The sequence below is a fragment of the Drosophila hydei genome, unplaced genomic scaffold, assembly GCF_003285905.1.
Source record: "Drosophila hydei strain 15085-1641.00,03,60 unplaced genomic scaffold, DhydRS2 tig00008115-arrow-arrow-pilon, whole genome shotgun sequence".
NCBI classification, from domain to species: Eukaryota; Metazoa; Arthropoda; class Insecta; order Diptera; family Drosophilidae; genus Drosophila; species Drosophila hydei.
In genome coordinates this window covers 1-14,022 of record NW_022045828.1, presented here as the reverse complement: position 1 = coordinate 14,022, position 14,022 = coordinate 1, and the positions used below count along the sequence as shown (strand labels likewise).

Below are 14,022 nucleotides of genomic sequence, written 5' to 3'. Positions count from 1 at the left end.
TTATCTTAAGTTACATCAAACGTATCACACATTAACGATACGTTCACATTCGATATTCGCTTTAAAAATACACATTTTTTTGTTAAGCAAGAAACGTTTCCCTTTAACAAAAATATATTGAGATCCTTACTCAATTACTTGACTAGGACTAGGACTAGTTAGTGACATTTGCTCTAACCTACATTTTATTATGTAAATATAAACCTATATACTCGTTTCCTTTATTTTTATATCAACTCAAATTCAAAATGATTGTCGTTTAAACGAAAATAGGAATCTCCTTGTTATAAATATTGTGGTCCTGAAAAGGACCGATTTGTTGGGTGCGATTTGTATATGTACAAGGCAGAGAGAAGAAATTTAAGCGCGCTCGCCGCGAATACGTCTGGCCAGTTGAATGTCCTTGGGCATGATTGTGACACGCTTAGCATGGATGGCACACAAGTTTGTATCTTCGAATAGGCCAACCAAATAGGCTTCGCTAGCTTCCTGGAGTGCCATCACAGCTGAGCTCTGGAAACGAAGGTCAGTCTTGAAGTCTTGAGCGATTTCACGCACTAGACGCTGGAACGGCAACTTGCGAATAAGCAATTCAGTGCTCTTCTGGTAGCGACGAATTTCACGCAGAGCAACAGTGCCAGGGCGATAGCGATGAGGTTTCTTGACACCGCCAGTAGCTGGTGCACTTTTACGTGCTGCCTTAGTGGCCAACTGCTTGCGAGGAGCCTTGCCTCCAGTTGATTTGCGAGCGGTCTGCTTTGTACGAGCCATTTTTTTCTCTCTTTCACAATTCTTACTTTACACTGTCACTGTTAAAAACACAATAATCGAGATGCTCGCTTACGCATCGCTTATATAGAAAACTGGTGGTGAGTTAGAAAGAGATAGACATATTCGTTACTCATGTTAAATGCTATGCGCTCTACTCTACAAGTTGAGAGGGTAGTGTGTGAGAGGGATGCAAGCATTTGTGTGCTCCCTCGTGTTTTCGGGTTTCTCGGTATAAATAGAAGTGGATGTAACGATGCAGACATTAGTTTGTTTCTGACATTCGTGAAGTGTTCATTAAAAAGTAAAAAGTGAAAAATGACTGGTCGTGGTAAAGGTGGCAAAGGCTTGGGTAAAGGAGGTGCAAAGCGTCATCGCAAAGTGTTGCGTGATAATATCCAGGGTATCACGAAGCCAGCTATCCGTCGTTTAGCTCGTCGTGGTGGCGTGAAGCGAATCTCTGGACTTATCTATGAAGAGAACTCGTGGCGTTCTTAAGGTCTTTTTGGAAAATGTTATTCGTGATGCTGTCACATACACCGAACACGCCAAGAGGAAGACAGTCACAGCCATGGATGTTGTCTATGCGCTGAAAAGGCAAGGTCGCACACTGTACGGCTTTGGCGGTTAGGAAAGAAGAAAGTATAAAAAGCAACTTACACTCGCACCAATCGGTCCTTTTCAGGACCACCAACATGTTTCCCTAAAAGAGCTTGAAAATATAAAATTCAATATACATTTTTCGCAAACCAAATCGGTATTGGGCATATATTTAGCTGATGTTCAGTATTGGCTACGAAATGATCGAGAAATTGAATTAATTCCGTCTAGTTAAACCATTTGGTTTCGACATTTATGAAAAATTTGAAGCTATCAAAAAGAAGTATTGTGCATATTTCATATTCGAATAAGAATTCGATGTTACAGAAATCTTAGCTAAGCTGCGGTGAAAACTCGCGTGTATTTCAAGGGTACATTGCCAAATTTATAGTTTACATATCAGCAATATTAGCAATATTTCAGCTCAACATATTTGAAACCTTTGGAATATGGAACAGAAACACTAAATGACTAAATGAATGGCGATGACTGTACTTTTCTCAGCGTCTACCATCTGTAAATTTTCCCTTTATTTATTCTTATTATATACATATTATTTAGAATGTTTACGTATGAAAAAAGTCATCTCTTTTGTATAAATTGGTCGTCCTGAAAAGGACGTTTGGTTTCGATTTGCGTAAATTCGTTATTAGTAATTTAAGCCTTCTTTTCGGTCTTCTTGGGCAACAAAACTGCTTGGATGTTAGGCAACACACCGCCCTGGGCAATAGTGACGCCTGAAAGCAGTTTATTCAACTCCTCATCGTTGCGGATGGCCAATTGCAGATGGCGAGGGATAATTCTGGTTTTCTTGTTATCGCGGGCTGCATTACCAGCCAACTCCAAAACTTCAGCGGCCAAGTATTCCATAACAGCCGCCAAGTACACTGGAGCACCGGCACCAACACGCTCGGCATAGTTGCCTTTGCGAAGAAGACGGTGAATACGACCAACGGGGAACTGAAGGCCAGCGCGGTTCGAACGCGACTTTGCCTTTCCCTTAACTTTTCCACCTTTACCACGGCCAGACATTTCTTAAATTCTTTTTTTTTTCACTTTAACACTGCACAAACAAGTATCGAATGCCCAGCCCTCTCAACAATATGACAACTTATACTTTTTTCACTACCTACTTTTTCAGGTAAACGAGGGTGAGTTGTGCTGTTCGCAAACATGAAAACGTTGTACAAAAAAAACCTATAAATGTTAAGCAATTTGTGTGCTTCTGTCAAACATTTGTGAAGTGAGTTAAAGTGAACTTGAGTGGATAATAACAATCATGCCGCCTAAGACAAGTGGAAAGGCAGCCAAAAAGGCTGGCAAAGCCCAGAAGAATATTACCAAGAATGATAAGAAGAAGAAGCGTAAGAGGAAGGAAAGCTACGCCATCTACATTTACAAAGTGCTAAAGCAGGTCCATCCTGACACTGGAATCTCGTCAAAGGCCATGAGCATCATGAATAGCTTTGTGAACGACATTTTTGAGCGTATTGCTGCTGAAGCCTCTCGTTTGGCCCACTACAACAAACGTTCTACGATTACCAGTCGGGAAATCCAAACTGCAGTCCGTCTTCTGTTGCCCGGAGAGTTGGCCAAGCACGCTGTCAGTGAAGGAACAAAGGCAGTTACCAAGTACACTAGCTCCAAGTAAATCTTAGCTTGATGTATGCAGAACACCCAAAAGCAAAAGGCCCTTTTCAGGGCCACAAATCTTTTTTCAAAGAATATGAAATATTTCCATGCTAACAAAATTTCTGATTCTGATTCTGAATAGATTACCTTTAATTCTTATTGTATAAAACTTACTGAAGCAAATATATTTGCTTGCTATTCAAGAAAAACTATAAAATTATCGTTACTCCACAAATATCCCACTACAATTTCCTACGTTTTTATTATGATAAAGTTGGACACGTAAAAACTATTTGACGAAAACAGAAATTAACATCGAATATATTTCAAATATTGCTGCTGACTAAATAGGATCCGTTTCTTTTTATATTACTTTTAACAGCAACAAGAAAGATACAGGTAGAAAAATATTTTTTTTCTCTTGGATATATAAAATTGTAGTCCTGAAAAGGACTTTGTTTAATAGCAAATTTCATAGTTTTGAAATTTGTTCATACTCTCTCTGAAGAGTATATTTCGATGTGAAATTACTTCTTTGTTGCAGACGCAGTTTTTGCCTTTGGCTTCTTGGCAGCAGCTTTTTTTGGCGACGCAGCCGCGACAACCTTCTTAGGCTTAGCACTGGTGGTCTTAGGTTTGGGAGTTTTTGGCTTTGCTGCGCTTGACTTTGCCTTTGCTGTTGTGGGCTTGGCTTTAATAGTACCAACTTTCTTTGCATCTTTGGCCTTCGCTTTTTCAGCTTTCTTCTTGTCAACACTCTTTTTGGTCACCACAGCCTTCGACAACTTCTTATCAGCGACACCCTTTGGTTTCTTGGTAGCAGATATAGTTTTCTTTTTAGCTGCTGCTGCCGACGAAGTTACCTTCTTGGATTTCTTCTCTACAGAGGACACCTTAGGCTTAGGCTCCTTTTTGGAAGATGCAGACAACTTAAACGAACCAGATGCACCCTTGCCCTTTGTTTGAATCAACTTTCCATTCGCAACTGAATTCTTCAGGTACTTCTTAATGAATGGGGCTAGTTTTTGGGCATCGCACTTGTAAGTGGCACTGATATATTTCTTTATAGCCAAAAGGGATGAGCCACCACGTTCCTTTAAATTTTGTATCGATGCGTCCACCATCTGCTGAGTTGGTGGGTGTGTTGGAGGAGCCGTTGTTTTCTTTGCCTTCGATGCGGATGCTGGCTTTTTAGCAGCTACCTTCTTCTCAGCTGAGGCTGTTTGGGGAGTCACGGGAGACGCAGATACTGCAACAACGGAATCAGACATTTTTATTCAGCACTTCTTTACTTCTTCACTATAAAAACAAATGCAACGTTTTTGTTTAATCGAAATTTGCCAGCTGCGGCATGGCATTTTGGTCACCCGTTTCAGTGAGAATCGAGGAGGAAGGCTACGCGAGAATGTTTTTGCTATTGAACGTTCGTTACACAGAAGTTTACAATTACCATTTTATTGATTTGTCTTTTTAAACAGTTTATACATGGAATTTAAACTAAATAGTTTATTGAACATATTCCAAAATGTTTGAAAAATTGAAAAAATAAGTTTTCAGTTTGTTAAATATGATTTAACGATTTTTAATTGCCATCTAAAGTTTGACTTTGTATGATAGCAAAATAAGATATCTTGGAAAAATCGCATTTTTAATTAAATAATAATGAAAATGTTAACAAATTATGTTGACAGATAATAATTCATTAATTTTTTTGTTAAATTCAACTATTAATATGAACATTCCTTATATCTTTATCTTTTAAATGCGATTTTAACTAACCCATTTGGTGTTGAAAGCAGACTTGCATTCGAGGCAACGCAATACAAAAATGGTTTGTAAAAATAAAATCTTCTCCTTAACAATAAATATATGTTAATAAAGATAATATTAGAAGAAAAATGTTTTATTTTCTTTACTTGCATCAAACATATAGTCATTTCATATCGTAATATTATATATATAATGCGATATACACTTCTCCCTCACCAAGAAATACAGTGATAAAATATTTTTTCATCTAAGCCACTTTATTTTATTAAGAAGAATGCTAAAATGTTTAAAAACTAATATAGTTTTATCTTCAATAGGAAGTGCTTATAAAAATAAAAGGAAAATCTCAGAAAAGAAATATATTATCTTAAGTTACATCAAACGTATCACACATTAACGATACGTTCACATTCGATATTCGCTTTAAAAATACACATTTTTTTGTTAAGCAAGAAACGTTTCCCTTTAACAAAAATATATTGAGATCCTTACTCAATTACTTGACTAGGACTAGGACTAGTTAGTGACATTTGCTCTAACCTACATTTTATTATGTAAATATAAACCTATATACTCGTTTCCTTTATTTTTATATCAACTCAAATTCAAAATGATTGTCGTTTAAACGAAAATAGGAATCTCCTTGTTATAAATATTGTGGTCCTGAAAAGGACCGATTTGTTGGGTGCGATTTGTATATGTACAAGGCAGAGAGAAGAAATTTAAGCGCGCTCGCCGCGAATACGTCTGGCCAGTTGAATGTCCTTGGGCATGATTGTGACACGCTTAGCATGGATGGCACACAAGTTTGTATCTTCGAATAGGCCAACCAAATAGGCTTCGCTAGCTTCCTGGAGTGCCATCACAGCTGAGCTCTGGAAACGAAGGTCAGTCTTGAAGTCTTGAGCGATTTCACGCACTAGACGCTGGAACGGCAACTTGCGAATAAGCAATTCAGTGCTCTTCTGGTAGCGACGAATTTCACGCAGAGCAACAGTGCCAGGGCGATAGCGATGAGGTTTCTTGACACCGCCAGTAGCTGGTGCACTTTTACGTGCTGCCTTAGTGGCCAACTGCTTGCGAGGAGCCTTGCCTCCAGTTGATTTGCGAGCGGTCTGCTTTGTACGAGCCATTTTTTTCTCTCTTTCACAATTCTTACTTTACACTGTCACTGTTAAAAACACAATAATCGAGATGCTCGCTTACGCATCGCTTATATAGAAAACTGGTGGTGAGTTAGAAAGAGATAGACATATTCGTTACTCATGTTAAATGCTATGCGCTCTACTCTACAAGTTGAGAGGGTAGTGTGTGAGAGGGATGCAAGCATTTGTGTGCTCCCTCGTGTTTTCGGGTTTCTCGGTATAAATAGAAGTGGATGTAACGATGCAGACATTAGTTTGTTTCTGACATTCGTGAAGTGTTCATTAAAAAGTAAAAAGTGAAAAATGACTGGTCGTGGTAAAGGTGGCAAAGGCTTGGGTAAAGGAGGTGCAAAGCGTCATCGCAAAGTGTTGCGTGATAATATCCAGGGTATCACGAAGCCAGCTATCCGTCGTTTAGCTCGTCGTGGTGGCGTGAAGCGAATCTCTGGACTTATCTATGAAGAAACTCGTGGCGTTCTTAAGGTCTTTTTGGAAAATGTTATTCGTGATGCTGTCACATACACCGAACACGCCAAGAGGAAGACAGTCACAGCCATGGATGTTGTCTATGCGCTGAAAAGGCAAGGTCGCACACTGTACGGCTTTGGCGGTTAGGAAAGAAGAAAGTATAAAAAGCAACTTACACTCGCACCAATCGGTCCTTTTCAGGACCACCAACATGTTTCCCTAAAAGAGCTTGAAAATATAAAATTCAATATACATTTTTCGCAAACCAAATCGGTATTGGGCATATATTTAGCTGATGTTCAGTATTGGCTACGAAATGATCGAGAAATTGAATTAATTCCGTCTAGTTAAACCATTTGGTTTCGACATTTATGAAAAATTTGAAGCTATCAAAAAGAAGTATTGTGCATATTTCATATTCGAATAAGAATTCGATGTTACAGAAATCTTAGCTAAGCTGCGGTGAAAACTCGCGTGTATTTCAAGGGTACATTGCCAAATTTATAGTTTACATATCAGCAATATTAGCAATATTTCAGCTCAACATATTTGAAACCTTTGGAATATGGAACAGAAACACTAAATGACTAAATGAATGGCGATGACTGTACTTTTCTCAGCGTCTACCATCTGTAAATTTTCCCTTTATTTATTCTTATTATATACATATTATTTAGAATGTTTACGTATGAAAAAAGTCATCTCTTTTGTATAAATTGGTCGTCCTGAAAAGGACGTTTGGTTTCGATTTGCGTAAATTCGTTATTAGTAATTTAAGCCTTCTTTTCGGTCTTCTTGGGCAACAAAACTGCTTGGATGTTAGGCAACACACCGCCCTGGGCAATAGTGACGCCTGAAAGCAGTTTATTCAACTCCTCATCGTTGCGGATGGCCAATTGCAGATGGCGAGGGATAATTCTGGTTTTCTTGTTATCGCGGGCTGCATTACCAGCCAACTCCAAAACTTCAGCGGCCAAGTATTCCATAACAGCCGCCAAGTACACTGGAGCACCGGCACCAACACGCTCGGCATAGTTGCCTTTGCGAAGAAGACGGTGAATACGACCAACGGGGAACTGAAGGCCAGCGCGGTTCGAACGCGACTTTGCCTTTCCCTTAACTTTTCCACCTTTACCACGGCCAGACATTTCTTAAATTCTTTTTTTTTCACTTTAACACTGCACAAACAAGTATCGAATGCCCAGCCCTCTCAACAATATGACAACTTATACTTTTTTCACTACCTACTTTTTCAGGTAAACGAGGGTGAGTTGTGCTGTTCGCAAACATGAAAACGTTGTACAAAAAAACCTATAAATGTTAAGCAATTTGTGTGCTTCTGTCAAACATTTGTGAAGTGAGTTTAAAGTGAACTTGAGTGGATAATAACAATCATGCCGCCTAAGACAAGTGGAAAGGCAGCCAAAAAGGCTGGCAAAGCCCAGAAGAATATTACCAAGAATGATAAGAAGAAGAAGCGTAAGAGGAAGGAAAGCTACGCCATCTACATTTACAAAGTGCTAAAGCAGGTCCATCCTGACACTGGAATCTCGTCAAAGGCCATGAGCATCATGAATAGCTTTGTGAACGACATTTTTGAGCGTATTGCTGCTGAAGCCTCTCGTTTGGCCCACTACAACAAACGTTCTACGATTACCAGTCGGGAAATCCAAACTGCAGTCCGTCTTCTGTTGCCCGGAGAGTTGGCCAAGCACGCTGTCAGTGAAGGAACAAAGGCAGTTACCAAGTACACTAGCTCCAAGTAAATCTTAGCTTGATGTATGCAGAACACCCAAAAGCAAAAGGCCCTTTTCAGGGCCACAAATCTTTTTTCAAAGAATATGAAATATTTCCATGCTAACAAAATTTCTGATTCTGATTCTGAATAGATTACCTTTAATTCTTATTGTATAAAACTTACTGAAGCAAATATATTTGCTTGCTATTCAAGAAAAACTATAAAATTATCGTTACTCCACAAATATCCCACTACAATTTCCTACGTTTTTATTATGATAAAGTTGGACACGTAAAAACTATTTGACGAAAACAGAAATTAACATCGAATATATTTCAAATATTGCTGCTGACTAAATAGGATCCGTTTCTTTTTATATTACTTTTAACAGCAACAAGAAAGATACAGGTAGAAAAATATTTTTTTTTCTCTTGGATATATAAAATTGTAGTCCTGAAAAGGACTTTGTTAATAGCAAATTCATAGTTTTGAAATTTGTTCATACTCTCTCTGAAGAGTATATTTCGATGTGAAATTACTTCTTTGTTGCAGACGCAGTTTTTGCCTTTGGCTTCTTGGCAGCAGCTTTTTTTGGCGACGCAGCCGCGACAACCTTCTTAGGCTTAGCACTGGTGGTCTTAGGTTTGGGAGTTTTTGGCTTTGCTGCGCTTGACTTTGCCTTTGCTGTTGTGGGCTTTGGCTTTAATAGTACCAACTTTCTATTGCATCTTTGCCTTCGCTTTTTCAGCTTTCTTCTTGTCAACACTCTTTTTGGTCACCACAGCCTTCGACAACTTCTTATCAGCGACACCCTTTGGTTTCTTGGTAGCAGATATAGTTTTCTTTTTAGCTGCTGCTGCCGACGAAGTTACCTTCTTGGATTTCTTCTCTACAGAGGACACCTTAGGCTTAGGCTCCTTTTTGGAAGATGCAGACAACTTAAACGAACCAGATGCACCCTTGCCCTTTGTTTGAATCAACTTTCCATTCGCAACTGAATTCTTCAGGTACTTCTTAATGAATGGGGCTAGTTTTTGGGCATCGCACTTGTAAGTGGCACTGATATATTTCTTTATAGCCAAAAGGGATGAGCCACCACGTTCCTTTAAATTTTGTATCGATGCGTCCACCATCTGCTGAGTTGGTGGGTGTGTTGGAGGAGCCGTTGTTTTCTTTGCCTTCGATGCGGATGCGGATGCTGGCTTTTTAGCAGCTACCTTCTTCTCAGCTGAGGCTGTTTGGGGAGTCACGGGAGACGCAGATACTGCAACAACGGAATCAGACATTTTTATTCAGCACTTCTTTACTTCTTCACTATAAAAACAAATGCAACGTTTTTGTTTAATCGAAATTTGCCAGCTGCGGCATGGCATTTTGGTCACCCGTTTCAGTGAGAATCGAGGAGGAAGGCTAAGCGAGAATGTTTTTGCTATTGAACGTTCGTTACACAGAAGTTTACAATTACCATTTTATTGATTTATCTTTTTGAACAGTTTATACATGGAATTTAAACTAAATAGTTTATTGAACATATTCCAAAATGTTTGAAAAATTGAAAAAATAAGTTCTCAGTTTGTTAAATATGATTTAACGATTTTTAATTTCCATCTAAAGTTTGACTTTGTATGATAGCAAAATAAGATATCTTGGAAAAATCGCATTTTTAATTAAATAATAATGAAAATGTTAACAAATTATGTTGACAGATAATAATTCATTAATTTTTTTGTCAAATTCAACTATTAATATGAACATTCCTTATATCTTTCTATCAGTTAAAAGCAGATTTATTTTAATATACATGCAGAAAACAAAGGTTTGGGAACAAAGAATTTTCTCGTGCCCAGCAAAAGTTTATAAAAATATAATACTACACAAACATTACATAGTATACACTTAAATATTTCACCTAGCTTGAATGCTTGCTTGTTTTTAAATTTCTTTTTTGTAATACTTTTAATAAATATTAATAAATTTCAAATTTAGCCGGAATAAAAAATCCAATACGAAACAATAAAAAGTTTGCATTCTTTGTCTTTTAGTGTTCTATAAGTGTGTCTATTCATTTTAAATTTCGTGAGTAATAATTCTCATTTCATTTCTTAAAATCTAACTGTTTAGATTTATAATATAATTTTATAAGCAAAATTATATGGACTTATATCATTCAAAATTGGCAAGCACACCCAAGCAAAAATCAAGTTAAAAAATATATATATATTTATAGCTGTTTATCTGAAGCGATTCTTTCATTTTGAGTTTTTTTGAGGTATTTTTTTTTGAAAACTTTTTATTTGTGGCTTTAAGATTTTAACTTGATGGGGCTTTATTAACGTTTTTTGCCTGCACTAAGGACTTCGAAGTTTTCCTGTGAACGTCGTCTAGAAAGAAAGTCTCTGGCTCAAGCTACCATCTGGCGTACAGAAACTTCAGACGTATAAGAATAAACATTTTCAATTTGTATTTTATTTTGCTGCTAGAGTTGTTAGAAGTATGTAATGTTTTCATTTGTGTTTCATTTGTTTGCTGATGCGGACTTACATATACATATATCAAGGATTTGGATTTTATTATTTTTAGACAGTAAATTGAGATATCTTCTGCTTGTTTATGAAAGTGTGAGACACTGTGAGATAAGTTCAACTCAATTATTGGGCTTAGAGGAGGATAAACTTATTTTTGGGATAGCATTTGGTCAATCTATTGGTGCTTATTTATATTATATTATTTAGTAGGAATTCCATACTAATGTATTTATCCTATTACAGTTTTGTATTAATCTTGGGACGTATCGATTTTTATTTACTTTTGTTGATTTTCTGCATAGTGTCTATGGAGTTGAAAATATCATTGCCGAAGATGCCGACGCTATTGCTATTCAAACCTTCGAGATGACGGTTGCGCAATTTGCTTTTCGGCTAGATGTTCTTGAAACTGAATCGTACGTGTATAGCCGCGCTCTTTAGGGTGACCGTAATATGCGATACATGTCTGTTATCGATAGTCAAATGTTATACTCATCGCGAAGTTGTATCGATAACAGCAGAGCTCAAAGATTTTACTCATTTGGCATTGTTAGACTAGTTGTATTTGTTAAATATTTAAATATATAAGTAATATAATGACAATGTGCAGGAAATTTAATTATTTTGCTAAACAGCAAAGACGTGCAGACGTACCTTATCTGCGTGTATTGAGCTAAACAATTATTAGCATACATTTCTAAGTGCTCATATCGAATAACTTACTCATTCGGCTCTGTTTGATAGGCTTTAAATGCTTAATTGTTAAAAGTAATTAATTTTGAGCTATAGAAATATATTTCTCGTCCAAACCTACATATATTTACGACTAAAGATTCAACATTATTTACGAAACTAAGCGCAACAATTAGCTAGTTTTATGAAATTGCGAGCTCGCATCATCATATATGCCTATTATTTATTCTTTATATTTGTTGTTTGTGCAGATGTGTAATAATGATAACGGAAAGAGCTTGTTTAAATAAATATTAAGTAAGTACTTAACAACGCGGATGGCAACATATTTACAATAAATCAGAGTTTCATGTATTTTAATTTTTTTTGTATTCCGCACTGTGCGTGTGTGTGTGTGTGTTTAGGTAGGTGTGTATCACCCGTTCGTCATGTTACTACGCTTGCCCCTGTTGTTAGCGCGTTTTCTGCACAATGGACGGCTGCGAATGCTGTTCCTGGGACTTATTCTTCTGCTTTTAGTCGGCATACTGCTTACCTATAGATGGCAAACAAATGTACAGCTCTGCTTCATTGAGAGTGAGCAGGCGGAGTCGGCTTCTAGTGGTCCATTGGCAGATGGCAATGCGCAAATACCAAGAATTTTGGAAGATGTCCTATCAACAGAGCCAATGCCAATACCTGGACGCAGCATATTCTTTCATGAGACCAGCTGTCATAGGCCCAAACGCAAACGGCAGCGTCCTGATTCGCAGTACAATATGTTGCAGTTGACGGCTCGGCAGGCTTGTGCCATTGAGTCCGCTGCATTGCATAATCCGAATTTTCAAGTTTTTGTTCTATTTGCTGGTCCCACCTATCGACATTATGGCAATAGCAGCAGCAGCAGTGCCAGCGGCAGCAGTGGCAACCAGCGCCATCAGCCGATTATCGATGCAATTCTTAGCTACAAAAATGTACATCTACGACAATTGAATCTGTGGCGCTATGCAGCTGGCACGCCCATTGAAGAGTGGCTAAAGGATGGACGTTTGTTTCGCTCAAGGTGAGTGGTCCTAATCTGTATTTCATGAATTAATTTATTTAAATGTGCCGTCTTTTCAGCTATCTCTTCTCGCATATATCGGACTTCTTGAGATTTCTAACGCTTTATCGGTATGGAGGTATCTATTTGGACATGGATGTGGTTATGCTGCGCAGCATGGAGGATGTACCGCCCAACTATACTGGTGCCGAATCAAATACTCATTTGGCTGCTGGTGTCATGAGTCTGGCACCAACTGGATTCGGTCATGAGATTGCCGAGGCGTGCTTACAAGATTTTCAAAAGAATTTCGATGGCAGTGATTGGGGTAACAATGGACCTGGTGTTATAACGCGAGTTGCCCAAAAGATTTGTGACACAAAGGACATTGCACTTATGCTGGAGGATCGAAAGCGTTGCCTTGGCTTCAAGGTATTCGATCGCAATGCTTTTTATGCTGTACCCTGGAAACACTGGCGGCATTTCTTCGAGCCACAGCTGCTCGAACAGACGCTGGCCCACACGAAAGATTCGTTTCTGGTGCATGTATGGAACAAGCACTCCAAACAGTTGGCCATCAAGGTTGGCTCGAGTACCGCCTATGGTAAGTATGCGGAGCAGCATTGTCCCAGAGCGTATGCGGCAGCCGGTGACTATTTCTAGAGAGCCATTAACTTACAGTTCAACATTACCAAAGAGTTAGGCAGAATTAGGTAAGTTAAGTTCAATTTGTTATAAAATATTTGTTAGCAAAGAGTCATTTACTTAGCACCAAAATGAATAACAAACACAAGAAAACATAAACAAAACTGCGTTGTCAGTATTTATAGAAATGTGAAATGCATCTAAATTGTCTATATACTCATGCATCTTCGGCTTGCCAAAGACAGAATATCATTGCAAACACATCATGCTATCATTTTCGATTTCTGGCTAATTTGAAATCTTTATTATCAAGCGGATTTCTTGAAATGTGCGCTGCCTTTGAGAGACGTGTACTTTAGTCAATCAGGTTCTTTTTAGTGACATTTGACATATAAACATTTTATAAATGAGACTTTCAGACATTTTTTCGAGCTTCTGATTGATAAGTTAATTATTTTACGAACCTCAATTTTAATTGCTTTCGTTTAATATCAGTGCTATTTCATAATGCTGGCATTGGTGCTGCGTTTTGGCCCTTGTCTATCCCGAATCTCAATTCGATTTCAACCGATTTCAACTTATATATACACATATTCAAATATGTCCTGTGTCCATACTTTAGGAATACAAAACATAATTATACAATTTGCAAGGATATTCAAATGTATCATATTTTTTGACTGTCCCATCAAATGGAATATGTGACTAGATTATACATTAAAATTTCATTCCAATAGTAAACAAGAAATCTTTTATATTCGAATCTGTACTTATAGTTCAAATAATTTCACAACTGAGATGCTGTCGTTTCTGTAGTTTTTCTATGAATGTATACAAAACCTTTATAAGTAAAATAGCGCAAGTATATCAATCTGTGAATTTCTGTGTATATTCAAAAATTGCAAATTACAATGATCAATGTAAAAATAAAGACTTTGGTTATGCGTGAATTTTATTGATTTCCCCAACATCATGCCCGTCATGAGGATGTTTAATTATAGAATTTAATAACAGGTA

The 14,022-nt window shown here is 37.7% G+C and overlaps 9 protein-coding genes and 1 pseudogene across 9 annotated transcripts; 5 read left to right on the top strand and 5 right to left on the bottom strand.

Moving 5' to 3' along the window:
- Nucleotides 1-301: 301 nt before the first annotated feature.
- Nucleotides 302-5,973, bottom strand: LOC115483290. The gene is made up of 4 exons (XM_030224633.1): nt 5,495-5,973; nt 3,704-4,249; nt 2,085-2,291; nt 302-788 (listed from the first exon to the last, which is right to left on the bottom strand). Exons 1-4 carry the CDS (start codon nt 5,901-5,903, stop codon nt 361-363), a joined length of 1,590 nt encoding a protein of 529 aa, XP_030080493.1. The 5' UTR covers nt 5,904-5,973; the 3' UTR covers nt 302-360.
- Nucleotides 1,023-1,454, top strand: LOC115483261 (histone H4-like). The gene is given in 2 exon segments (XM_030224606.1): nt 1,023-1,248; nt 1,250-1,454. Coding segments are annotated over 2 exon segments (312 nt in total). The 5' UTR covers nt 1,023-1,086; the 3' UTR covers nt 1,400-1,454.
- Nucleotides 1,978-2,439, bottom strand: LOC115483249 (histone H2A). The gene has a single exon (XM_030224594.1). The coding sequence runs from the start codon at nt 2,398-2,400 to the stop codon at nt 2,026-2,028; it is 375 nt and encodes a 124-aa protein (XP_030080454.1). The 5' UTR covers nt 2,401-2,439; the 3' UTR covers nt 1,978-2,025.
- On the top strand, nt 2,618-3,070 carry LOC115483258 (histone H2B). Its single transcript, XM_030224603.1, has one exon. It carries the CDS (start codon nt 2,648-2,650, stop codon nt 3,017-3,019), a length of 372 nt encoding a protein of 123 aa, XP_030080463.1. The 5' UTR covers nt 2,618-2,647; the 3' UTR covers nt 3,020-3,070.
- Nucleotides 3,522-4,329, bottom strand: LOC115483244 (histone H1-like). Its single transcript, XM_030224588.1, has one exon. The coding sequence runs from the start codon at nt 4,269-4,271 to the stop codon at nt 3,528-3,530; it is 744 nt and encodes a 247-aa protein (XP_030080448.1). The 5' UTR covers nt 4,272-4,329; the 3' UTR covers nt 3,522-3,527.
- Nucleotides 5,974-6,163: 190 nt separating the features above from the next.
- LOC115483260 (histone H4) lies at nt 6,164-6,585 on the top strand. The gene has a single exon (XM_030224605.1). The coding sequence runs from the start codon at nt 6,219-6,221 to the stop codon at nt 6,528-6,530; it is 312 nt and encodes a 103-aa protein (XP_030080465.1). The 5' UTR covers nt 6,164-6,218; the 3' UTR covers nt 6,531-6,585.
- Nucleotides 6,586-7,108: 523 nt separating this feature from the next.
- On the bottom strand, nt 7,109-7,566 carry LOC115483254 (histone H2A). Its single transcript, XM_030224599.1, has one exon. The coding sequence runs from the start codon at nt 7,529-7,531 to the stop codon at nt 7,157-7,159; it is 375 nt and encodes a 124-aa protein (XP_030080459.1). The 5' UTR covers nt 7,532-7,566; the 3' UTR covers nt 7,109-7,156.
- Nucleotides 7,567-7,771: 205 nt separating this feature from the next.
- Nucleotides 7,772-8,200, top strand: LOC115483256 (histone H2B). The gene has a single exon (XM_030224601.1). It carries the CDS (start codon nt 7,778-7,780, stop codon nt 8,147-8,149), a length of 372 nt encoding a protein of 123 aa, XP_030080461.1. The 5' UTR covers nt 7,772-7,777; the 3' UTR covers nt 8,150-8,200.
- Nucleotides 8,201-8,650: 450 nt separating this feature from the next.
- On the bottom strand, nt 8,651-9,465 carry LOC115483243 (annotated as a pseudogene).
- Nucleotides 9,466-11,227: 1,762 nt separating this feature from the next.
- On the top strand, nt 11,228-13,744 carry LOC115483235 (lactosylceramide 4-alpha-galactosyltransferase-like). The gene is made up of 5 exons (XM_030224580.1): nt 11,228-11,414; nt 11,591-11,636; nt 11,744-12,381; nt 12,441-13,073; nt 13,130-13,744. The coding sequence occupies exons 3-4, from the start codon at nt 11,768-11,770 to the stop codon at nt 13,021-13,023; spliced, it is 1,197 nt and encodes a 398-aa protein (XP_030080440.1). The 5' UTR covers nt 11,228-11,414; nt 11,591-11,636; nt 11,744-11,767; the 3' UTR covers nt 13,024-13,073; nt 13,130-13,744.
- Nucleotides 13,745-14,022: the final 278 nt, after the last annotated feature.